Source organism: Phyllobates terribilis, unplaced genomic scaffold (assembly GCF_046119375.1).
Source record: "Phyllobates terribilis strain yellow unplaced genomic scaffold, ASM4611937v1 Scaffold_3__8_contigs__length_932513732, whole genome shotgun sequence".
NCBI lineage: Eukaryota > Metazoa > Chordata > Amphibia > Anura > Dendrobatidae > Phyllobates > Phyllobates terribilis.
The window spans coordinates 317,446,532-317,473,717 of record NW_027362763.1 but is presented as its reverse complement, the minus strand read 5'-3'; the positions used below and the strand labels follow the sequence as shown (position 1 = coordinate 317,473,717).

At 41.2% G+C, this 27,186-nt stretch overlaps 1 protein-coding gene across 3 annotated transcripts in view; it reads right to left on the bottom strand.

Annotated features, from left to right (window-relative positions):
• Positions 1-160: 160 nt before the first annotated feature.
• Positions 161-27,186, bottom strand: part of XXYLT1 (xyloside xylosyltransferase 1) — a 353,271-nt gene continuing 326,245 nt past the window's right edge. For all 3 annotated transcript variants that reach the window (XM_073675044.1, XM_073675045.1, XM_073675046.1), the window contains exon 4: positions 161-1,375. In XM_073675044.1, coding sequence (XP_073531145.1) covers positions 979-1,375 — 397 coding nt within the window. In that variant the 3' untranslated portion in view covers positions 161-978. The remainder of the gene's footprint in view (positions 1,376-27,186) is intronic.

Below are 27,186 nucleotides of genomic sequence, written 5' to 3'. Positions count from 1 at the left end.
GATATTTTAGACACATTAAGATAGAGCACAGAAAAGGGAATAACACATGACTAAGATCACAAGAAATATAGAAACATTTCTTTTTCTAGTATTTCTGAATGAATATTATCTTTCAGTGTTCTACAACAACAGCAAAAATTAACCGGTGCCCATATAGGAAAGTGTTTTTTTTATCATTTAATTGGTTGTCCCATCTGGATATATCTTGTCCATGTTTCCAATTAGGTTACATTGACAAAAAAAAAAAGATGGAGTTCCCCAATGGGTCTTCCCCAGCCAGAGCAGCTACCTTTGGGGAATCAGTGGCTGAACGGAGCTCAAATTGTACAACCCCTATAATTATGTGCCATTAAGTGGGTGACATATATATATATATTATAAAATATTTTTGAGGGTGCAGAAATGTCAATCACTCAATTTTTACAAGAAAGGACTAATTCTGGCACCCTAAACTTTTCAGAATGGAAATCTTGGTGGTATTTGTAAACTCAAAATAATAATATATTGATACTTTAAAGCAAATGGTTACCGTCCGGAAAATAACCTCAAGTGAACATCAAAAGACAATCTGTGCTTGTATGGCACATCTGAGATTCGGAATCGTTTTTATGTTCTACGTCTGACACTTCATTCATAGAAGTGAACATCTGGTATTCATTCAACCACTGGCACATTTATTCCACATTCCAGGTTAAAACATTTCTCAACGATTCCAGGAATTCTGGTAAAATTGCATTAATATATAGTTTAAGTAATCTGAAAAGCTTTCGCACTATTAAGAATAAATCCAATTATATATTCAGTGGAATACAAGCTAAGAAATACAACGCTATGACTACGTGGATTTGTTTTCTTAATGATAATCACTGGGCATTATTTTAAAAGTTGAAAAATAAAATCTGTCCCATTTTTGTAAAATCATAGTAAACTTTACCACTGCTTTTTCCATTCATTCTAATCTTTTAGTAACTACAAGACTTATTCTTCGGGGATTGGGGTATTGCAGTTGCCATGGATGATTTTGATGTGGCTTTCACATTTGTAATACAAGTCGAAGATATCAGCATAACCGTGATCTTTCCACCAAGTGCACAGCTGTCTATTCCAACCACAGTCTAAAACATAAAACAGTTCTGGATGCTCCATCCCAATCATGGAGAAGAAGTCCTGATCTCCCAAGTGGCCTTTGAACCGGTATTTTTCTGCAAGCAGCCGCACGGCGTTGGGTTCCAACAGCTGATTGTAAAGTTTAGACTGTCGCATGGCTTCTAGATTCAGCAGCATCACTCCACTATTAAATCCAGGCATCCCGTCAGGTGGAGGGCTGCCAACTTTGGTGTTTGGGTTCTCACGACGGTACTGCCAAAAGGTATGTCTGTTGGCAACAAAAAAAAAGAAAACATTTTGTTAAGGTGTTCAACAGGTAAATGATCTTAATATAATATATGGTAAAATATTCCTTTACAAACAAAAAGGTACCAAATCAATTCACCAAGAATGACTATGCCAGTTTATCGTAAATTTAAGATTTCAACAAACAAAATAAACCAAAGTCCACTTCTAAAATGAAACCTCATGGAGGATATTCAGCAATATAGAGGACAGAAACAGAGAAGACATTACTAAGTGAATAGGCTCTGAGTTCTACCTATTAAAGGGTTATTTACATCCTCTAAAGTAAAACTGGACAGTTAGGCATTGCAAAAAAAAAAAAATTTTCTTTACAGAATTTTTTTTTCAGTTTCCCCTATTCCATTGACATTTAAGGTTTTCGGTTTCATTGCTTCCTACTTGTTGCCAGAAGGACTGGCCACCGCGGCAGTCTAAATGCGGTGGCTGAGCATTAAGTGTTCCATTAAGCAATGTGCTATTGATGCTGGTTGGGATCTCAGACATATGTCACTACTCTCAGCAGGGCTGTGGAGTCAGTAAGCCAAACCTCCGACTCCTCAATTTCCATGACACCGACTCCAACTCCGAGTACACGACTCCGACTCCCTCATACATGGCTTAAGTGATAAATTTACTGCAGCACAGATTCATCTCAGCTAAAAGTCTAGACCCTTAGATCAGGAATAGGACAGACATTTATAGGACATTTCAAAACTTTCCCAAATTCTTATGAAAAAAATATTCCCCACAAGCTACATTGAACTACTGTACCCAATTTATTAAATATCTTAGGAATTGGAGTCTGTCCATTTTATACCAACTCCGATTCAGACTCCACCAAAATGGACACCGACTTCGACTCCACAGTCCTATCTCTCAGTGCGCAGCATTCGATGGTGCCATATGTATTCTCGCACCAGCCCCTTTGACTTTTCCAGAACAGCTCCGACTAGTACTAGACAATGCGTTACAAGCCATGTACTCCGGACTCAGCAGGAGACATACTTGCTTCATGCATTATCTGGCAAAAATGTATCGTCAATATGCATTACCGATTCGTTTTTTATTTTATTTTTTTTTTTACATGCTTTTTTTTAGTCTGGTGTAAATGTGCTAGGTTTTGTATATTCACATAGAATCTATCTGTAACATGGAAATGCTGCAAAAGAAAGTCACAAAAGCGCAGCAGTACCAATCACTATAAGAAATGATTATTAATCCCCTTCAAGAAGTTTCATATTGCATTCTAGAGACAATACTTTTAAAATGAGAAAGCAAAGTATATCCACTAGAGAAAAGTGCTTGATCAGGATGTCACACTGTGAAGCTGAAGGACGGAGACTTTTCCAAAACGGAAATGGCTTCTTACCCAGACAGAACAAATGATAAATAATACCAAAGCGAAAAACTAAAAGCAAACAGGAAAGAAAAATCAAATAGGAACCAAGAGATTAAAAAGACAGAACATTAAAATGGATCTTACATTCCTGGAAATAAAATATATAAAACTTATATAACTTCTCATAAAAATAAAGGCACACTCTCAGGATATTCTAGTAACTAAACAAAGTTGTGACTTATAACTTACTCATTAATATAGAAGAGCACAACACGATCTGACCAAATCTTAGTTTTCTATTGGGCAACAATGTCACAAATCCAGAAAGATGTTTTTCTCCATCACATGAGCATACAATTATTAAGCTGGAGTCTACCTTCCCTGACCAAATTACGATGGTAGCAAGAACTCAGTTATTTTCTGCAGCTGTAACTTGTATAAAAGCTCAACTTATCTCCATAGAGCTGCTACAGGTAAAATAAAGGATGAATTAATAAAAAAAAATAGTTAATAAGGTTAGGTACGGCGAATCCAATTTTCTAGGTTTCAAATGCCCTAAATGTTATATGACCTGGGATTTTCTGACAAAAGAAATCCAACTTAGACTCGGATACTTACGGAATATCCCCGGCATATGCCATAAAAGGCATCAAATTCTAGAACAGAGCCCCACCGTGCTACTGTAGATGGGTAGCTTTAAGGGGTGTCTGTACAAGCATAGCTCACTCCATTCAACTGAATGGGGGTTCTGAAAATTAAGAAGAAGTAAACCTGTCAATTTTCAGAATTCCCATACAAATGAATGGAAAGAACCCCACACAAATGAATAGAAAGAACCTCACATGAGTGCATACACTGCAACGGACCGCGCTGATCAGGCTTCAATGAGCTGATTTTACCAGGTGAAGATCTGGCTTCCTGTACATTTCTACAGCAGTGGGAGTTGAAGAGGAACGGTAGAATAACACAATGGCTTTTTACTTTGGGTATAACAATGCTAAAGTTATAGCATTCTGCAAAATGTAGCATAAACAATCATCTTATATATCTATATTTATTTATTTTACTCACTTAGGCTATGTGCCCACGATGCAGAAATGAAGCAGAAAATTTCTGCAGCATTTCTGCATCTCCCTGGCAGAAAAAAACGCATGCAGATTGTGCATGCGTTTTTCCTGCAGAATACATGCGGATTCACATGCGTACCCACATGCGTTAACGCATGTGTTTCCGCATGCGGATTGACAAGCACTTTCCAAGCGATTTTAGCATCACTTGGAAAGTGCTTGACAACTAGGTCACACTATATAAATCCATGCAAACGGCATGGATTTATATAGTGTGACCGTAAAAATAAAAAAATAAAGCTATACTCACCCCCGATCCCCCGCCGCGTGTGCTGCAGCGCTCGTCCTGGCTTCTTCCGGGTTGCCGGCATCTCGCGAGACAGCCTGCGGTCACATGACCGCGACGTCATCTCAGGTCCTGGAAGGAGAAGCGCTGCAGGGGCCGCCGGACAGGTGAATATAAACTTTATTATTTTATTCTTTTTTTTACAGGTACAATGGTACCCAGGTCTGGAGGAGAGTCTTCTCTCCTCCAGAACTGGGTACCATCTGCACATAGAGACGCATATAATCCGCTTGTACAAATGTACAGACACGGATTCTATGCGTCTCAATGCAAGTCAATGGCGGCGCTTCCGCAAAATTAATGAACATGCTGCGGATTTATTTGCGCTGCAGAAACGCTGCGGAAAAATCTGCAGCATGTGCATTGACATTGCGGAATGCCATTGGGGACCATGGGGTGCGGATTACCATGCGTTTTTGATGCGTTTCCGCTGCGGAAATTACGCAGCATAAACGCATGAAAAACGCATCGTGTGCACGCAGCCTTATATAGCCCCATTAATTCCACAGCGCTTTACAGACCTCATCACTGTCCCCATTGGGGCTCACAAGCTAGATTCTCTATCAGTATGTCTTTGGAGTTATATCTGAATCATTTTAATTCTTTTTTTATTACTGTATTGGATCCCAGCAGAAAAGAATGTTTCTTATGGCTTCTTTATCATTGTTTTCTTTTATCTTTTTATATTTAAATGTAATTTTATCCTAGGCACACAATGTTTAAGAAGGGCACAGTGATTGGAATCGATATACAATGTACATTATTTTTCTTTCATCCATTGCATTCTCTACATCAGCATATTGACTTACATTACAAGGTCATTTAAGGGAAATGTTAAGTGAATGTTTAGAAGAAATCCCACATTCTGAATTTCAATGTAACCACTACTAAACATATTTTCCAAAGTTTGCTTAGACTTCATGAAAAGTGAAAAGTTGCACAATGCAATACCGTCTACTGATGTTCTAAACATAATCTGTGTCATTGGTTGATGGCTGAGCAACCGTGAACAATTGAACACACAACACACACATTTTGGTCTATACTGGCTTCTACAAGAAGTTCAAGAGAGTAGCCATATGTGCAAAATGTCATTGGGTGGAGGATAGAAACTTCTTGGGCAAGTTCTGGAAAATTTAAGTGAATGTTCTTTCACAGAAAGAGCTTTTCTGGGCTCTTGAATATTTGATGAAAATTTAAAACATGACCAGTCTCTTTACAGGCGATAACATTGTGCCACCAGTCTGCATCACACCGCACTCCTGAAGAAATGATGCACAAAAAACAATATTGAAAAATGAAGAACATGGCACTCAAATATACTGCAAAATGAGATGTCTTATTTATTTTCAAGCAATCCAAATAATATGTTAAATTTTGGTCATGAACTCTGATCCTTTTCAGACCTAAGGATTGAGAAGGAGTGTTGTAATTAATATAAATAATACAATGATGCTGGAAGTAAGGCGGTAACACTGTTTTTCTTACAGTGCCTGCCTTACTTGCAGCACTGTTTTATTCTATTCATTGCACCATTCCTTCGCAATCCGTATGTCCAAAGGTCAGAGTTCACAATTGAAACATAACATTATTTAGATTGCATGAAAATAAATAAGACATCTCACATATATTTGAGTGCCAAGTTCTTCATGTTTGAATAGTGTGTCATCAGTCAACTAAAACAATAATATTTTTCTTAAATTTTACTCTACTGACAATTTTGTTTAACTTTTCATCAAGCTTTGACTAATGTGTATGGCCATCTTAAAGTCTATTTTTACATATGTTAGAGGCTTCCGTTAGTTAATTAAACTGCAATCTTCATTCCCCCATTCATTTTATACTCTCTGAAGTGCAATTTGCAGCCTGATCCAAGTTTCATATTTTTCTTTTGTGGGAGTGTCTCTCACAGTAATATAGGCTGATATGAAGTCTGAGTGTGTTCAGGGTGCTGCAGCTCATATCAGCAGAGCTTCTACTCTATCTCATGATAATTCTGAAAAAGTTTATACAGTGGGGAAAATAAATATTTGATACACTACCAATTTTGCCACCGACAAAGAATGGAGAGGTAGGTACACTTCAACTGTGAGAGACAGAATGTAAAAATAAAAATCAGAAAATCATATTGTATTATTTCTACATAATTAATTTTATTGCATGAAATAAGTATTTGATATAGTAGAAAAACAGAACTTAATATTTGGTACAGAAAACTTTGTTTGCAATTACAGAGGTCAGATGTTTCCTGTAGTTCTTGACCAAGTTTGCACACACTGCAGCAGGGATTTTGGCCCACTCCTCCATACAGATCTTCTCCAGATCTTTCAGGTTTCGGGGCTGTCTCTGGGCAACATTGAGTTCCAGCTCCATCCAAAGATTTTCTATTGCGTCCAGGTCTGGAGACTCCAGGACCTTGACATGCTTCTTATGGAGCCACTCAGTTGCCCTGGCTGTGTGTTTCGGATCATTATCATGCTGGAAGACCAAGCCATGACTCATCTTCAATGCTCTTACTGAGGGAAGGAGGTTGTTGGCCAAAATCCCACAATACATGACCCCATCCATCCTCCCTACAATACGGTGCAGTTGTCCTCTTTTGCAGAAAAGCACACCTAAAGTATGATTTTTCCTCCACCATGCTTCACGGTTGGGACGGTGGTCTTGAGGATGTACTCATCCTTTTTCTTCCTACAAACACGGTTTGTGGAGTTGATACCAAAAAGTTCTATTTTGGTCTCATCTGACCACAGGAACTTCTCCCATGCCTCCTCTGGATCATCCAGATGGTCATTAGCGAACTTCAAACAGGCCTGGACATGTGCTGGTATGACAGGGGGACCTTGTATGCCCTGCAGGATTTTAATCCATGACGGCGTAGTGTGTTACGGTAATGTTTGAGACTGTGGTCCCAGCTCTCTTTAGGTCATTGACCAGGTCCTCCCATGTAGTTCTGGGCTGATTCCTGACCTTTCTCAGAATCATTCTTACCCCACAAAATGAGATCCTGCATGGAGCCCCTGACCGAGGAAGATTGACAGTCATTTTGTGTTTCTTCCATTTTCTAATAATTGTGCTAACAGTTGTTACCTTCTCACCAAGTTGCTTGCCTTTTGTCCTGTAGCCAATCCCAGCCTTGTGCATGTCTACAATTTTGCCCCTGGTGTCCTTAGACAGCTCTTTGGCCATGGTGGAGAGGTTGGAGTGTGATTTATTGTGCGGACAGGTGTCTTTTATACAGGTAATGAGTAGTGATGAGCGAGCATGCTCGTTACTCAAGATTTACGAGCATGCTCGGGTGTTTTCCGAGTATCTTCAGTGTGCTCGGGTATTATATTTGGGTCACGCCCGTGCGCATGATTTGCAACTGTTTGACAGCTTTAATACATGTGAGGAATGCCTGTTTCTTAGGCATCCCTCACATGTATTACATGTATTAAAGCTGTCAAACAGTTGCAAATCATGCGCATGGAGTGACTAAAACATAATGCCCGAGCACGCTGAAGATGCTCGGCGAGCATCCAAGCATGCTCAGCGAAAGGGTTAACAGAACATACTCACTCATCACTAGTAATGAGTTCAAACAGGTGCAATTAACACAGGTAATGAGCGCAGAGTAGGAGGGCTTCTTAAAAAATAAACTAACAGGGCTGTGAGAGCCAGAATTCTTGCTGATTCGTAGGTGACCAAATACTTATTTCATGCAATAAAATGCAAATTAATTATTTCAAAATCAAAAATATATGATTTTCTGTTTTTTCTTTCTAGATTCTGTCTCTCACAATTGAAGCATACCTATGATAAAAATTACCGACCTCTCCATTCTTTGTAGGTGAGAAAAAGTGCAAAATTGGCAGTGTATCAAATACTTATTTTCCGCACTATATAGCTTACTAACATTTCATATTGTAATTTCCCACTGATGGTTCTTCACAATTATAAGTGATTATCCAGAAACTAACACTTGCCCCCGGAGAACTAGAAGATTTTGAGATATCTAGAGGATACTATTCAAATCTATTTATGAATCTAAGTCTCCAGGTATTAACAATATAATTCATTTTTTAATACACCATATTTTGAGGTTATTCAAGAAGGTATTCACTATGAAAAGCAATAATTAGGGTATTGGAAACCGTAATAAGAGAATTAGTGTAGGTCCATACAAGACATTGCTGACCTTTAACCCAACAACTACAACATAATGCTCACTTACCAAATGATAATACAATATGTAAAACAAAACTAACCCACTCACACAAATTCACAGAAACTATTGCGATGGTCATGGTGGTCTCCCTGGAACACCCTGCAAATAACAGAATAACCGGCCCAAAACAAGGTCAACACCAATCTTCATACATACGGACCTAAGAGAAATGCTTCTTGTCTCTAATTTGCTACATACGAGACCAACAGAAACACAAAGCCTTTGTTCCTCTCTTCATGTAAAAGAAAAAAATAAAATTGTGTGAATAAAGGATCTGCTGTGAGACTGTTTGGCTTAGATGTTTCTTTTAATTCTAATCCATAGAGTTAGAAGGACAAATATAATTGAAGTAGCATTTTTGCAGAGGCAAGGTACAGATATCAGCCATGTCTAGGTCATCCTGAGTGAAATCAGGTCATCCGGCTTCTAACAACCTCACGGCGACACTGTCTCATAAGCAGGAAATGCCAGCATGTTTCCCTCTAAGACGGAAAATAAACATAAAAACTGCCGCAACCGTTCTAACCTTCACTGCATCAATAGGGGCTGCTTGTTCTATGTTGTCTCCACGCTCATGTAAATAAACTAGAAAGCACTCTGAAATGTATCATTTTACACAACAGTGGATGAGCAGGTGGTGTATCTACAATTACATACATCAAGAATATTCTCAACCTAATTCTAACACATTGCTAGGTATACATTTTGTTATTTCCTTTTAAAACATGATCAGTTTTTCTAAGCATATGTTCTACCCATAGCACAGAATTTATTAAATATAATTTATTGTAAAGACAATCCTTTCAAATTGAAGGATTATATCGAGTTTTTGTCACCAACTGTTAAAGCAGATCTCTCATCCAATTTCACAATATAATAGATCTCTTAGACTTGATGAGGCTGTGTAACGGGTCTGGGAGGTGGAACCTCAGAGCAACTATACAAAGGGGCAGTCTTTGTAAGGAAGCGGGTGGCTCCCAGGGAAGGCGGGCAGGTAGTCACGGCAAGTGACAGGGACAGTCTCTGGGTAGAAGGGCAGGAGGTCACGGCAAGTGACGGGGACAGTCTCTGGGTAGAAGGGCAGGAGGTCACGGCAAGTGACGGGGACAGTCTCTAGACTGGCAGGTGGTCACGGCAAGTGACGGCAGAGCCTCCAGGTTGGCTAGCAGGCAGGTAGCAGGTGGGCGCTCCCAGGTGAGCGGGCAAGAGTCTCTGGACAGGCAGGTGGTCACGGCAAGTGACGGCAGAGCCTCCAGGTAGGCTAGCAGACAGGTAGCAGGTGGGCGCTCCCAGGTGAGCGGGCAAGAGTCTCTGGACAGGCAGGTGGTCACGGCAAGTGACGGCAGAGCCTCCAGGTAGGTTAGCAGGCAGGTAGCAGGTGAGCACTCCCAGGTGAGCGAGCAGGAATCTCGGGACAGGCAGGTGGTCACGGGAAGTGACGGCAGAGCCTCCAGGTAGGCTAGCAGGCAGGTAGCAGGTGAGCGCTCCCAGGCAGATCCATAGACAGACTGACGGGTGTTGGAAGGCAGACTGTCGGACCGCAGGAAGGCAAGCAGATAGACAGGAATCAGGTAGGTATCAAGCAGAGATCTGGCAGGTAACTGGCAGGTATCTGGTAACGGAACCTGAGGGCTGAAGCAGAGTTGAAAGGCTTTGCAACAACATTGCTCGGGCACCTCCATTTTGGAGGAGGTGCCTTATATATGGTGAGGTCCTCCGGCCATTGGCCGGGGACTCCTTAGGACGGCGCGCGCGGCCCCTTTAAGAGAGGGGGAGCGCGCGCGCGCCCTAAGCACAGAGGCCGGGAAGCAGCGCGCGCTGCCAGCAGAGCGGGAGGAAGCCGCCGGGCACAGAGCGGAGAGGTGAGGGGAACGGCGTCCCTGCCTATCAGGAGGCAGGGACGCCGACGCTACAGGCTGGTGTGCTTACTTTGAAAATGATGTCAGAAGGATGGACTGTATAATCCTTTTTCATTCTGTATCTTCCCCTTCTGATATTTAATGCTCATTTAAATATCAGTCCAGAAACCCAATCAAAACAAGAGTTTTTCCTTTTTTTTTTTCTTCAATAAAGCTGTTGCCGAGAATTAACAAAATGTGGATTTCTTTTTCACAATCAGCAGCTGTCCATGGGTTGTATCTAATATTGCATCTCAGCTATATTGAATTGAATAGGAATTAGTTGTAATGCCACACAGACTTCAGGGACACTTTCTCCATAAAATAATGAATATACACCGCATATGTGTCACACAGGAGCCAGAACGTCCTATATGATGTATTTATAAGGAGTGTTCAGTACGGGCTCTCCACAATCAGTTACTGCTGATAATTAGACAGTCCCCATCCTGAAGGAGATGACATTTCAGCCTCCTTGGATCTATGCTTATTATCTCGCAGTATATATAGTGAAATATTGAGGGTCCCTTGTTAAGAAGAGCCAGCAGTCAGAAAAGGTACTTGATCCAAAGCGTTATGTGCACAGACGTCAAAAGATTACTAGACAAAAATATACTATGTAAAAAAAAACAAAAGGAATGCAAGATGACATCTGATCAAGAAGATGGTAAATTACAAGCAGGGAAGTGACTGTAGGTCAGCGGAGCTCAAGGGTTCAAATCCAACCATGAATATTATCTGCATGGAGTTGTATTTTCCTACTGTGCTTGTGTGAGTTTTCCCTGGAAAGTCAGATTTCATTTTACACTACACAAACAATTAGTTTCCTATTATGTTATCCCTGAGTGGGTATGTTTGAGGTAGGGAATATTATGGGGCTTGCTGTAAGTGACTGAATTTTTTGGCATTTTAGTTAACCTTTTTGTAACTTACCTTACAAAAAAATATATATTACATTTTCCTACCCTAAAGATCCCAATACACATTAAACTAATTTCGTCCGAACAAGCCAACAATCTAATGTGTATGGGGGAGCCGGACAAATGATTGTCGGGGTAGATGTCGATCAGGCATGTCTTATTTCGGACTCATGATCGCTTCATTCTCCAGGGAATAGGGCACCATCAAACGTATCTGATAACAGCTCTCTCATAAAGAACACAGGAGCGCTTGGCTGAATGAGTTCTCCTATGAATGGGAGACAGGGCCGAGATTGCTGCCAGCAGAACGATCAGCTGACATATGTAATGTGTATAGCAGATTTTACTATTATTCAAAAGTAATGATTCCTCTTGTTGAGATCCAGCTGGTGTAAAGTCTTATAATGTGTCCTAGAAAACGTGAAGGAAGAAAATCTTGTAAGACCACCTATAGATAGCTATCCTTTAAGGGTAATGTGCTCACAGTTTTTGAGGAGACTTTTGGAGTATGTCGGCATGTCACTCAGAAAACGACTGAAAAAGTCTTCCTATTCATTATTATTGAAAAACACTTTGCTATTTCAATAGTTTTTAAAAACCTGAAGACAATAAAAAACGATTAAAAAATTCCAAGTATTAAAAAAAAGTGAACTTACAATTCTTCAGCCATTTTTTGGCTATGAAGCCTCACCATACTTTAAATTAGAAGTTGCTGGGAAGATGCCTGGGCATCTTTTCTGAGTTGTTTTCGCCAATAAAACAACAGCATTTTATTTATTGCTTAATGTATTCAAAAATAGTGAGAAAATCACCCACAGAGAAAAATCTTAAAAAATATTTACAAAAGCCTCATACAAGAAGCATTTTCTGAAGCAGTTTCCACATGATAAACTTGTCATTTTTGACAGACTCAGATTATGAGAAAATGGAGCTTTTTGAGGCAAAGTCCGGCTCACTGAATAACCCTGACACACGGCTACGGATAGTTGCCAAACAACATCCATTAAATATAACATATACTGCAATACCTAGATAATGTAACCGGTTACAGTGATCAAATAGTGCAAAACCCAATAGAGCAGGACAATATGCTTCAATATCCAGTAGCACTTTGGCCTTCTATATGACAAACAAAAAGTAACATTACCATATTATGTTTAAACAACCAAAATAATACGCCACTGCTCAAAACAAATAAGGCAACACTTGAGCATCACAGTATCACCCCAAGTAAATTAAACTTCAAGGATATATCTGACCATTCAATGTGACACCACATGGAGCAGATGGCCATGTGGCCGAAATTCCATGCAGTCACAGTGACCAAGTGGGTAGTGGGCGTAGTGTTGTTCATGTTTGGCAAGCCACAGTGTGGGATCTCAGCTTTGGGAAGAATAAGCATTTATGAATCAATTTCACCTGCTTTGGTATAAAAGAAAAAGTGACAACAGGAGCACTGGAGAGGCGACTCCCGAAATGGTGGCGACCATAGACAATCACTTTCTCCTTATCCTTCCTGATTCTTCTCTAGTTTTGCATGTTCTAGTGTCCTTTTTACCACTGCTTGAGATGGTACCTGCAGTGCATTGAAGATGCCAAGGCAGTCTAGCTCCTCCAGGAAGGCACATATGTCCAAGGAGATTTGCGGTGTCTCCCAGCAGTGTCAAGAGCATACAGCAGATACCAAGACACAACCTACCAGACAGAGGTGTAGAAAAGCATGAACCCAGCAGCATGAATCCAAATTGATCTGCTCCTTTATTCAATGAGAGTCGCGCTGCCTGCACCCCACAAAATGACATTCAGCAGGTTACTGGTGTGCATATTTCTGACCAAACTGTCAAAACAAAAACAGACCACATGAGGGTGGTTTCCTAAAGTGGGAACAGTGTCCAGCATTGTTCATCTCAATTGGCATTCATTAGAGATCACCTGAATTAGAAGGTCCATCATTGACGCCCTGTTATCTTCACAGATGACAGCGGATTCACGCTGAGCACATGTGACATATGTGAAAGTCTGGAAACGCTGAAAATTATGCTGTCTGCAACATAATTCTGTCTGACCAGTTTGGTGGTGGGTCAGTCATAGTTTGGGAAGGCATAATCTTTGAGAGTTGCATGAATCCTCTGAAACATTATATATCAGTGCATTCAATGCAGTCAAATAGTGCCACAGTCTGACCAAAAGCTCCTTAATGCCCCAATCCAGTTTCGTGAGTAGATCCCTCAAGTCACGATCTGCCTTCTCATCAGGAGAATATCTAGACATTGTTGGGAGACATACAGTCATAGGAGCCATAAACACTAACGAGTCACATTCCCACAATTTGGATTCTCCTGTGTTTTCACTTATTTTACTTTGACTTTCAGGTGATATGGAAACCAGCCCTCAATTGTCTGATGATTTTTGGTTTTCATTGAATACTGGTAAGTCACATTTTCTCAAATTACAGAATTTAAAGCATTAAAGATTATCAACTTAAATCCTTTGGTCATAGACATCTGACGTATGATTTAAAGGGGTTGCCCGCAGATGGGGTAGCTCAGCAGGGTGGAGTGTGTTGAGAATGGAGAAAGGAAGAGCTGTTGGTTAGTCTGTTCTGAAAAGAGAGGTGTGCTGGAGCCAGAGAGGTGTTTGTTTGGTGAACACATTGAATACAAGTGTGAGCTGCTGCTGCGAATACCAAGGTCGATGAAGCAGCTACATTTATGTTTCATTCTGCCTGAAGAAATGGACTGTTTCATTCTGTCTATTGATACTAAACAAAGGCCATTTTGGTTTGGAGCAGTAAAGTTTATGATTAGAGATGAGTGAACCCAAACTTTAAAGTTCGGGGTTCAAACCGGACTGTCCGATGCTGAACTCTGAAGAAGGACTTTTCCCAGAAGTCCGTTTTAATGTTCGGAGTTCAGGAGGAAGTCAGGAAAGGGGGAGAGAGAGAGAGATGGAGAAACAGAGAGAGAATTTTCAAGCTGCAAAGTGGGGTTCAGGTTCAAATTTGATAAAAAGTTCTGGTACCAGAACCAAACTTTGGACTAAAGTTTGGTCGGGTACCAGAATCCGAACTTCCATGGGTTCGCTCATCCCTATTTATGATGGAAAATAACTACATGCTGTTTTGATATAAAACCCTGTGCCAGGTGTATCCAAGTGGATACCCTAGAGCGTGAACCCCTACAATAAAAAAGGTCTAAAAAATTATAGCAAAAAGTCCATCAGTGAATAGAAAATACAATTTTTGTAATATAAGGAAAGTTTGGCAGTGCTGGGCTATGCCAAACAAAAGCTGTAAGTCTACAATTCTATCATTTGAAGCCTTTCAATCATATAAACTATAGTTCAGCGATGTGTTGGGAAGTATAATTTTTGGAGCCAACTTTAAGGAATTAAGAGATTTCATCTCTGAAGTAGCCATGGTACACATATAATCCTGATCATCATTATTGGCACCCATGAAGTTTAAGTATATAATGTGTAATATCTCCTGAAAGAAATTAATCAAGTGAAAGTTTTTTGTGTAGAGCACTTGAGTTAAATACAAAAGAGCAAATGATAAACAACAATTTAAAACAAAAAACAATGGGAGGGAAAAATAGAAAAACCTAAAGCTTGCAGTGTCACGGGTATTGGTACCCTTTACATTAATTTAGTATGGAAACACATTTTTACTCGCCTGTGGTAAATCACAAAAGAGATTCTCCTGTGATTAATTGTCGGTGCCCATGTGACATCAATTAGCCAATGAATGATGATGTTTTAAAAAGCTACATGGTAGGCCCTGTTCCTTTGTCACAATGGTGAAGACAAAGGAGCAGTCTGAAGACATCAGAACTGCTATTAGCAAAAACACAAAACACAAGACTTCCAGGCCATCTCCAAAGACCTTGAAAAGTGACAAAAGATGCATTTGAAGGCTGGTGTGGTGGAAAAAAGACCACGTCAAACATCCAAAGACCTGAAGACCAACCTGGACCAGTCTGGGGTCATGGTTTCAACAAGTATCATACGCTGCACACTAAACCAAGCAGAGCTTTATGGGCGAAGGCCAGGGAAGAAACCATTGCTAAAGAAAAAGACATAAAAAAGAACGACTGATCTTTGCCAAAAAGTACCTTGACAAACTACTGTTAGAACCTTGCTCTTAGGTTTTTTCCTTTGCTGGTCACATGACCTTGTTGGCCTATTTAATCCTGCTCCGCCCTTCTGGCTTTGCTGGACTTCATTGTATAACTACTTTCTAGCTAGCCTGTGCTCTGTATCTAACTCTGTTAGTTTGCTTGGTCTACGGACCTCTATGTTCTATATATTTTGTTTGTTCGTCTGTCTGCTTCTATTTCTGTTAGGAGGTGTCCCATTTTTCCTCCCAGTCCTTAGTACTTGTAGGGATTCCTTCCCCACATCTCTAGGTCTCCGTACAGACTAGCTTAGGACTTTAGCAGGTCTGATCGCAGGATCAGGTCCCCTGTTACATCGTAGGGATTAAGCTGAGTTCTATCATAGGGACAGATCTCCTCTCTTTCCTTAGCTCTGGTAGCAGAACATAACAGTAAGTCCAGCCTGCAAATTCTCTAAGGAAAGATTTTTCTGTTCCATCATGGTGTCGGTTCAGGATTTGGCTCATCGCCTGCAGGGACTCTCTCTGGAGGTGGCCGAGCTCCGTCAGCACGTGAGTAACTGTCCTGGAGCACATTTCTTGGAGCCTAAGGTATGTTTGCCGGATTTATTTTATGGTGAACACCGAGAATTTTTTTCATTTAAAAATGCTTGCTTATTGTATTTTCGTTTGAGACCCAAGTCCTCTGGGGATGAATCCCAGCGCATAGGGTTCATAATGTCACTTTTGCGCAAAGAGCCTCAGGAGTGGGCCTTTTCTTTGCAACCTAGTGATACATGCTTCAGATCAGTGGATAGTTTTTTTTCTGCTTTGGGACTGTTGTATGATGATCCTGACCGTGTCTCATCAGCTGAGACTGAGTTGAGGCGTTTGAGACAGGGATCAGGTAATGTGGAAAAATATTGTACTCATTTCCGTCGTTGGTCTACTCAAACAGGGTGGAACGATTCTGCTCTGAAAAGTCTATTTCTTGCTGGGCTCAATGAAAGGGTTAAAGACCTGCTAATTGCTTATCCTACACCTGAAGATTTGCAACAGGCTATGCAATTAGCTATACGGGTGGATAGGAGACTGCGTGCAAGGGTTAATGAGAGCAAATCCTCTGCTATGTCAGTTTCTGGTTATGAGAATGTGTGTACTAACAGTGGTGAACCGATGGAGATTGGATCGGTGGCACCTCGCTCTCAAGAAAAAGACCGTAGATTTTCTGAAGGCTTGTGTTTCTATTGCGGAAAATCTGGTCAATTAATTAAAGGCTGTGAACTTCGTATGAAGAAAGAAAAAAAAAATGGTCAGTCATGCCCGTATTGCCTGTTTAAATTCCAAGGGTGTATTTTTAGCTGCTTCCACGATTGCTCAGGAAAAATTAATGGAATTTCGGGTGTTTGTTGATTGTGGGTCTACTCTGAATGTAATTGATGGGGGATTCTTGGAAAGACTCAATTTAAAACCCGAACCTTTATCATCCCCCATTGCTGTGGTTTCTGTGGATGGCTCCCCTTTGAAGAATATTACTCTCAAGGTCTGTGAATTTCCTCTCACTATTAATGGTGTTCACCATGAGAAATTGGATTTGGTAGTTTTGAATAACTTGCCTTCTCCAGTAATATTGGGATTGCCCTGGTTAAAATTTCACAATCCTGTACTGGATTGGTCTACCAGTGAAATTAAATCCTGGAGCCATAAATGTTATGACAAGTGTTGTAACGGGCGTTTTGCAGCTTTGGATAGGGGAGAATTGCCTGTTCCTATTCAGGAGTTTTGGAGAGTTTTTTCTGAGAAGGAATCGCAGGTTTTGCCTCCCCATAGAGACTATGATTGTTCTATTGAATTTGTCCCTGGAGCGACTCTTCCTAAAAGTCGTTTATTTAACCTTACTATTCCTGAGAGGAAGGCTTTGGAGGAATACATACAGACAAGTTTGGCCGCCGGTCACATTAGGCCCTCTAAGTCTCCTGTGGCGGTTGGATTTTTTTTTGTAAAAAAAAAGGACGGCGGTTTACGTCCTTGTCTGGATTTTCGTGAGATTAACAAAATTACTGTACGCAATCCTTACCCACTGCCATTGATTCCTGATCTGTTTAACCAGTTAATGGGGGCCAAGTGGTTCTCTAAAATTGACCTTAAGGGGGCATACAATCTGTTGCGCATGAAGGAGGGTGACGAATGGAAGACTGCTTTTAACACTCCTGTGGGTCATTTTGAGAATCTGGTTATGCCCTTTGGTCTTACTAATGCTCCTGCATTTTTTCAGAATCTTATTAATGACATCCTTAGACCTTTGATCGGCAAAAATGTGGTTGTGCATTTGGATGACATTTTGATTTATTCGCCGGATCTGGAGTCTCATTGGCGGAGCGTACGTGAGGTATTACAGTTATTAATGGACAATTCGCTTTTTGCTAAGCTGGAGAAATGTGAGTTCGCTGTACAGAGAATTAGTTTTTTGGGCTACATTATCTCCAGCGAAGGTTTTGAGATGGACCCGGTTAAAGTTCAAGCTGTACAGGAATGGCCTAGGCCTATTGGTTTGAAATCGATACAGAGGTTTTTAGGTTTCGCCAATTATTACAGAAAATTCATAAAAATTTTTTCTAGTATTGTCAAACCTCTGACCGATCTCACCAGGAAAGGTGCTGATGCGGTTCAGTGGTCTTCTGAGGCCATTGAAGCTTTTGTGTATCTCAAGGAGAGGTTCACCTCTGCTCCCATCCTTATGCAGCCTGATGTGACTAAGCCGTTTTTGGTTGAGGTTGATGCTTCCTCTGTGGGGGTTGGCGCAGTATTGTCTCAGGATAAGGGGGATGGATTACATCCCTGTGCCTTTTTTTCAAAAATTTTTTCGGAGACTGAACTGAATTACGATATTGGTAATCGGGAATTATTGGCTATTAAACTCGCATTTGAACACTGGCGCCACTTCTTGGAAGGTGCGGAATTTCCCGTTCAGGTTCTTACGGATCATAAAAATCTGATATATCTTGATGCTGCCAAGCGCCTGAATGCCCGTCAGGCTAGGTGGGCACTGTTTTTTTCGCGGTTTAATTTCTCCGTTACTTACATCCCTGGTACTAAGAATGTTAAGGCGGATGCCTTGTCTCGCAGTTTTTCTCCCATAGTCGGTGTTGAGAAAGAGGAGAACATTTTACAAGAAGGTGTTGTGATAGCTGCTTTGGACTCCGTTTTGGAAGATGAGATTCTTAAAGCACAAGAGAATGCCCCATCTAACACTCCTCATGGGAGGTTGTTTGTGCCTGGGACCTTTAGGAGAGATTTGTTTGTTGAGTGTCACGAATCTCGGTTGGCAGGTCATCCCGGAATCTCTGAGACCAAGAGACTGGTGGGTCGCAGTTTTTGGTGGCCTGGATGGCAGAAGGAAGTCATTAAGTGGGTGCGTCAATGTACTATATGTGCTAGATCTAAGTCCTCACATACTCCTGCTGCGGGGTTGCTTTGTCCTTTGGAGGTTCCCAGTGCTCCTTGGACACATTTGGCTATGGACTTTATAACTGACCTTCCCCCCTCTGAGGGTTTTACTGTCATCTGGGTGGTCGTGGACCGTTTTAGCAAGATGTGTCACTTGGTTCCCTTCGTCAAACTGCCCTGCGCTAAAACTCTCGCTAAGGCCTTTGTCAAGGAAATTGTCAGACTTCATGGCGTTCCTACTGACATTGTTTCTGATAGGGGACCTCAGTTCGTGGCTCGTTTTTGGTGTGCCTTTTGTGACAGGTTGGGAGTTCATTTGTCGTTCTCGTCCGGATATCATCCTGAATCTAATGGCCAGACAGAAAGGAAAAACCAGGATGTTGAGCAGTTCTTGCGTTGTTTTGTGGCAGACAATCAAGAGGGGTGGTCTGAGTTTCTGCCACTTGCTGAATTTGCTCTGAACAATCATACATCTTCTTCTGCTGGTTGTTCGCCTTTTTTTTGTTGTTCTGGGAGACATCCGTCGTTTGGGTCGTTCTCCAAGTTAGGATCTGCCGTGCCTGAGGAGGAGAATTTTTCCGGTGATTTGGAGAGAGTTTGGACGGATGTGCGTGGTAATCTTCAGGAGGCCAACAGAAAATCTAAAGACTACTTTGATAGGAAACGACAGGAGGTTTTGTTCGCTGTTGGAGACATGGTTTGGTTGTCCTCTAGGAATCTGCGGTTGAGGATTCCTTCTAAGAAATTGGGTCCCAAGTTTGTAGGGCCCTTTAAGGTGCTTCAGGTTGTCAACCAATCTGCTGTTAGGTTGGAGGTTCCTACCTCCTGGAGAATTAATCCGGTATTTCATGTCTCTCTGTTGAAAAAAGCTGTTGTATCGGATTGTGACGCCTCTGCCTCTGTTCCTCCGGTGGTGGAGGACGGGGAATATGAAATTTCTCGCATCCTTAACTCTAGACGGTATAGAGGTAGTTTGCAGTATCTTGTGGCCTGGAAAGGTTTCGGACCCGAGGATAACTCTTGGGTGAGGTCGGATGATGTTTCCGCGTCCAGACTTATCAGAGCGTTTCACAGGAGATTTCCTGATAAGCCTGGTCCTAGGGGATCCGGAGGATCCTCTTAGAAGGGGGGGTACTGTTAGAACCTTGCTCTTAGGTTTTTTCCTTTGCTGGTCACATGACCTTGTTGGCCTATTTAATCCTGCTCCGCCCTTCTGGCTTTGCTGGACTTCATTGTATAACTACTTTCTAGCTAGCCTGTGCTCTGTATCTAACTCTGTTAGTTTGCTTGGTCTACGGACCTCTATGTTCTATATATTTTGTTTGTTTGTCTGTCTGCTTCTATTTCTGTTAGTAGGTGTCCCATTTTTCCTCCCAGTCCTTAGTACTTGTAGGGATTCCTTCCCCACATCTATAGGTCTCCGTACAGACTAGCTTAGGACTTTAGCAGGTCTGATCGCAGGATCAGGTCCCCTGTTACATCGTAGGGATTAAGCTGAGTTCTATCGTAGGGACAGATCTCCTCTCTTTCCTTAGCTCTGGTAACAGAACATAACAACTACAATCCCAATGGGAAAATGTTCCGTGGACAGATGAAACAAAAATAGAGCTTTTCAGCAATGCAAAGCAACAGATGGTGCAATGAAGATTATAAGGAAAATAACAACTTAACAACAGTTAAGCATGGTGGAGGATCCATAATGCTGTGGGGTTACTTTGCTGCGTCTGGCACTGGAGACCTTGACCATATCACAGGAATCATGAAATCAGAGAATTATCAAGAGATTTTAGAGCGAAATGTCCTACCCAGTGTAAGAGAACTTGGTTTGAGTCGAAGACTGTAGGTCCTCCAGCAAGACAATGACCCAAGGCACACATACAAAAGTACACAGGAATGGTTGAAAAAGAAAAAAATGGACTGTTTTAAAATGGCCAGCATTGGTTACCCTTTCTTTTTGAATTAGCATTGGAACCATTTGAGTTATATGGCCTAAACAGATTTACTAAAAGGTTTTCCTAGGAAGTATTGACATTCGGCAATATTTACAAATGACCCCTCTCTATTCACAAGGAATATTCACACTTAGGTTGGAGCAGTCTTAACTATTTTGATTCCTGTTCAGGATACAGAACAAATAAATATCAGAAGTTTTTCCAAACTACAGAAATCGATATGAGGTAAAATATAACAAGCCTGGAAAAAAACAAATATGGGTTAAAAGTATATAGAGAGAGGTTGATGCAAGGCAGTGGTTCCCAACTTGTGGTTCGGAACCACATGTGGCTCATGGACCCATGATTTGTGGCTTATGGGCCCATAATTAGGGCATTACTGCCCTTACTACTGTATGGGGCCTGGTGAGCAGCAGTACAGAGGGGGGAGCCCAGGCCCAGTCAGGGCCCCCCCTCTTGTGCTTCTTCTCACCGAGCCCCATGATGTAATAGGGCGGTGAGCGCCAGGGCACCACCTTTGGCGGTGCACGCCTCAGCCCTGGGTGCTTTCCCGGAGCTCTGCAGCCACGCAGCTCCAGCTCCCTCTTACTTCTCCGGACATCTGGTCAGGTGATGGCGCGTACACGTTGACGTCATCACCTACGTGCCGTCACCTGACCAGAAGTCTGGAGAAGTATGAGGGAGCTGGAGCTGCGCAGCTGTGGAGCTCCAAAAAAGCACATACAACCGTTGCCAGGACACCAGAAACCAAGCTGCACCTGCAGGTGATCGTAAGTGAGGTAAGGTTTTTCTTTCTAAAATGAATTAAATAGGTGAGAGAGGGGGGCTGCAAATTATGGAGTGAGGGGGGCTGCAAATGATGAAGTAGGGGGGGGGGTCTGCAAATGATGAAGTATGGGGGGGCTGCAAATGATGAAGTATGGGGGGGCTGCAAATGATGGAGTGAGGGGGGCTGCAAATGATGAAGTATAAGGGGGCTACAAATGATGGCGTGGGGGGGCTGCAAATGATGGAGTGAGGGGGGGCTGCAAATGATGGAGTGAGGGGGGCTGCAAATGATGGCGTGAAGGGGCTGCAGCTGCAAATGGAGTGGGGCGGACAAAAAACGGCAAATGATTGATGGGGGGAACAAGAGACTGCAAATGATGAAGTGAGGGGGGGACGAGGGACTGCAAATGATGACGTGAGAGGGGGAGAAGGACAGCAAAAGATGGAGTGAGGGGGACAGCTGCTGATGAAGTGAGGGGGGAGGGTGACTGCAAATGATGAAGTGAGGAGGGACTGCAAATGATGAAGTACAGTGGGGGGCGTTGAGGTTGCAGGAGTGTGACTAATTGAATTGGCGGAAAGAGTAGGGGTGCCAACTAATTTATATATTAGGTGGGGAAAGTGGCTATTTATAGTTAGTGGGGGAGCAGTGGTTTATTACAATTTATATTTGGAATGGTGGGTTGCATAATAACTAATGATATATTAATGGTGGGTGCACATCTGTATTCAGCTGAGTAAATGGGGAAAAGTGGGGAATGTGCTCTGGAAGCGGTGCTCTAGATAACTTTTATTTTATGCAGAGGCGAGTCCTCTCTGGAAGAAGTGATGGCGGTCTGTGCTGAATGAAAAAGAAAAGCAAATATGAAGGACTTCTACTACAGACGTCACTGGTGAGTCAGTGTGTTACCTGTACACTTACACTATACACTGTACACTATATACAGCGCTCCTGTGTATAATATCACTGGTGTTTACAGTATTACCTGTACACTATATACCACATACAGAGCTCCTGTGTATAATGTCACTGGTGATCCCTGTATTACCTGTACACTGATTCTATATACAGAGCTCCCGTGTATAATGGCACTTATGGTAATATTAGTATTGTGTTTTTTTTTTATTAATGATCAGTATTGTAATATTCGGTCACTATGTGGTGGTAATATGTGGTCTGATGATGGTGTGGCGGTATTTGTTCCTTGTATGTGGTATTATTCTGTTACTATGTGGTGGTAATATGTGATTTGGTCATGGTGTGACAGTATTTGTCCCTTGTATGTAGTATTATTTGGTTACTATGTTGCGGTAATATGTGGTCTGGCCATGGTGAGGCGGTATTTGTTCCTTGCTTGTGGTATTATTCGGTCACTATGTGGTGGTAATATGTGGTCCGGCCATGATGTGACAGTATTTCTCTCTTGTATGTGATATTATTAGTCATTTTAAAAAATGTACGTGACACATTCCCTTAAAGAAAAATAAATAAAAAATATACCTAAAAAGAAGATTGGATACTTTAACAAATGTTCAATAGGTTAGAGTAGAGTAGGATCCGGCCAGAAGAGTCTCCTTGTTGTGGTGGCGGCTTCAAAAATCTTTGGCCAAAACAAAAGCTGATGGCTATGTATGTGATATGGTGTTCAATGGGAACTGTTAATGTGTGATTGGTGAGGATGTGGTGCAGAAGTGGAGTTTTTCCAAGAGTGAGGGGTGGGACTGTGGAAGTTTTGAGGTGTGGAGGCGGAGCTGAGGTGGAGGCAGAGTTGGGGTGGAGCCTGGGTGGAGTCATAAGGGGGCCCAAAAATTTTGAGAGTATGTGGCCCTGAAATTCCTGGTGGCAGCCCTGCCCATGATGTGTGGCTAATGGGCCCATGATGTGTGGCTTATGGGCTTATGATGTGTGGCTTATGGGCTTATGATGTGTAGCTTATGGGCCCATGATGTGTGGCTTGGGGCTGTCTGCCAGTTTGTCGCATTAGCACCAGAAGTCTCCAGATGGTGACATTTGTGAGCACCCCTGCACAGAAGAGCAGATTTGAATGTGCATAAAAACGGTAAGATGGAGATAAGATGATACTGCCAGTTAGCGGGGTGCTTAAAGCCGGGTGCAATAGTGTGGTGAATGCACTGGATGTGAGAATACCAAAAGGGACTAATGAAAGAACAACTGGATGTGAGTATACTTCTTATAAAGGGAAGAGGGCACAAGGTCTTGGTATGCTTTCTATGGGGAAGCTTTGACTGTCATTATACCGGTAATTGGGAGCTCTGGGTGTCACTATGGTGTGTGATGAAGTACAGGGGGGTTGGATGTAGCTATCTACCATCTCTCACAGCTGAATGTGCCTGTCAAGGTATGAAAGATTGGGGACCATTGATGCAAGGGATAAATCCATTGTTACAATTACACTCTTCTCTCTGTAATCGGGGCTTAGGCTGAATTGCAATTCAGCAGCGTGTTCCCAGATGATACATCTCAGATTTGACATCAGCAATAAAATAACAGGAGCAAATATATTGCAGATATTAGCAGGAAAAGAAAATGACTCACAAATGTAGTAATATTAAAGAAAGATATACATCACAATGTCATAATCTGAATTCTCTGATCCTTTTTCAGTGATTACAAGGGTCATTGATTTCAGTAAAGGAGAAAGATGAGCTCATTCATTGCCAGTGCATACACTGCATATGCTGCGCTTTATGTTTGCTGATTTCATTACACGTCTGCTTCCTATTGGTGTATGGAATAAAATTCTGCAATGCAGATATCATAACAAAAACCCTGCACTCTGTTCAGATATTTTACGCTTATAGGTTGTTTTATGCAAGTTTCTACAGGGAGATGTTATACATTTAGTGCTTACCTAATCAAAAACTCCTTCATAGACATTGTGTTTATAAAAAACATGGTACTACATTTAGATTATTGGAAGATTTAAGTGAAATTTCCGACTACTAAATCTATACCTTTATACTAGAGATGAGCGAATCGATTCAATGCAAATATGGAGCTGGCGAATTTGAACAATTTGTGATTCGCCCAATAAAGTATTGGAGCTGTAGGGGCTGTAGTACAGCACTATGTGCCCCTCATTAAGAGGATTAGTTGGGAGTCTAGTGGTTGGAGCTCAACCAACTAAAAAGAGATGTTACATCCTCACTATATTCCAGCATTTTATCATATGGGAATAGCCTTTTAAACACAATGAATTTCTACTTGGTTTTCAAACTAATGCAACCACCCCATTCAAAGTACATGAAAGTAATTACACACCATACTCTGAAGAAAATACGGAATGTGTGCATAGTATGCTTGGATGAATAAATAAAGTGGTGATATATTTACTAACATCTGCAAAATGCTGCATTTTTTCCCACGGCAAAATTGCGTTTAAAAAAATATATATATATATATATATGGCAAAAGCGGAGCATGTGAACAAGCCCCAAGAGGTCATACTAATTTCAAGGAAAGTCAGCCTGTGAAAAAATACCTGATAAAAATGACATCTTGTACAGTCGGAAAATTAAGACAATGTTTTAAAATAAATCAAGCCGCAGTATGAGACCGAATTCACATGGTCTTATTTTAGGGTCTATTTATGGACTGCAAAGCTCAAACTATTCCTCATAATCATATATTAGGTGGTTAGTTAAGATCAGGAGACCCTGCATTGGTCTAGGCATTGTGGTCCATAAAAGGACTATATAGTATGGAGACATGTGAATTCAACCTTAGTAAATTTATGTTATTCTGCCATAGACTCACACTGTCATCTGTGGCTGCACAGGGGCTCCAGATTGTCTTTATGATGCAGTAAGTTCCTTTAATATATTGAAACATAACAATATTATTAGAAACTGTCTGCAGCTTTTGCTTTTTCTAACTTCACCTATATTATGATCCATCCGTCCGCCAAATTTTCTCTCCTCTCCTTATAGGGAACGTATTAACTGACCTTGTACGATTATGCTGATACAGACAACACTATTCTCCCTTGGATTCCCTGTCAAGTTGCCATTAAGCAGATGGTTACAAATGAATGTAGATTTTAAGAATCAGTCAATTATATCCAGCCAGTTTTGATTTATATTTAGCAACAGAACAATAAGAAATCCATCAAAATCAATAGAGTTGTGTACCGCACCAACAGCAAGTCCTTAGGGGCAGTGGTATCATGGAGTCTGGATTTTGTCCTATTTTCCAGTAAAGTATTTCTAAATACAATTTTACCTAAAAATTATTTTTGTAATTGGGTTTCATTAAAATTTTGCACAGTTTCCCTTCTATAGTCTTTGTTTTGCTATTACTGGCTGCTGAATGGGTTAACTGTGAATCTGTCAGTGAGCTCATTCTGATTGACCAATGGCAGAGTTACTAACTCTTTTATTTCTTTCTTGGCACCCCTAAATGATTTTTGACTACAGACCACAACAAAGTTCAATCTGCAGGGAAACGGTGCAAAAAAGGTATAATAAAACCCAATAGCAAAAATTATTTTTAGCCCCAAATACATGCATTTAAGATAAATAAAATGATCCCAGAGGTGGACAACCTCTTTAATATACCTGTAATAAAAAGCACTGATAAAACTGTCAAAGTCTTACAAATATTGATGGGGTGACCATGAAGGTGCATACGTGGTAGAATGGAAATAGTCAGATCACAAAATACATTGTGATTTTCCCATATATCCATAATGTCAATTTCGCAATGTCGTTTTATGTTTCCCTGGATGTGTCCTAGATCCCACTGGGATAGCCAAGTACCAAAGAGACGTTATATATACCTTTAAGCATTTTAGCACAATAAAATGCAAAAATATCATCCGATTCATGATCCAAAGGCTACCCAAGAAAATCTCAAACTAATCATTACGATTAATAGGATATCGTATTCCTGTGCTCAGAGCGGAGATATAAATCACACTTTGGGATTGGATATTTAATGAGCAGATACATTTGGGGATTATGAGGCAAGCTGGATGACATGCCACACCTCTGTCACCTCTTCAGATTGAGTACATACACGAGTGCTAGTAATATGCCTTCCGTGTTCTCAGCACCCTACTCCTGGGGTTAGAAGTGGAAAACAAAATTGGCAGCTGGAGAAACATTTATTCAGAAAAATGGCCCTGTCTGGAAGGTCTGGTGGTTGTTCATCCCCGATCCGCTCTGTTCAGCACATGCTTCGGTGAGCAGCACGTGATAGATGAGGTTTCCTTCACTGCTAGGAAAACGTTAAGAACCTCATGCGGATAGTCAATATTTTATCTACAGCTACTCCTATACATGCAGAGAATTGTACCCTACTAGAGATCAACTTTCAATAAATCAGACCTTCAAAGTGCCTATAAATAATGTATATGAATCCACTATCTTCTCATAGCCATATAATCCTATAATGCAGACATGTCTAACATGTACGAATATTCATTGCTGGCTTCAATATTCCAGAAATAAACATTTCTCCAGCTAGATCGTCACATGTCCCTAATTTTCACAAAATTGCTCCATAAAATGTCTGGAACCAAGCTAACATTAGAATGAACACCGTACATTGTTTCTGAGTTAAAACTTACGATAGAAACAAGATGAACGGATACTCTGCTGTAAGTAAATACGTAAAAAAGCAATAGTGCATATAAATAACATATGGTACTTAGTAAATACTTGCTTTAATCGAAAAAAGCGTAAAAGCCATCCCACCACGGCAAGGTGTACCCCAATCGGGAGGTCCTA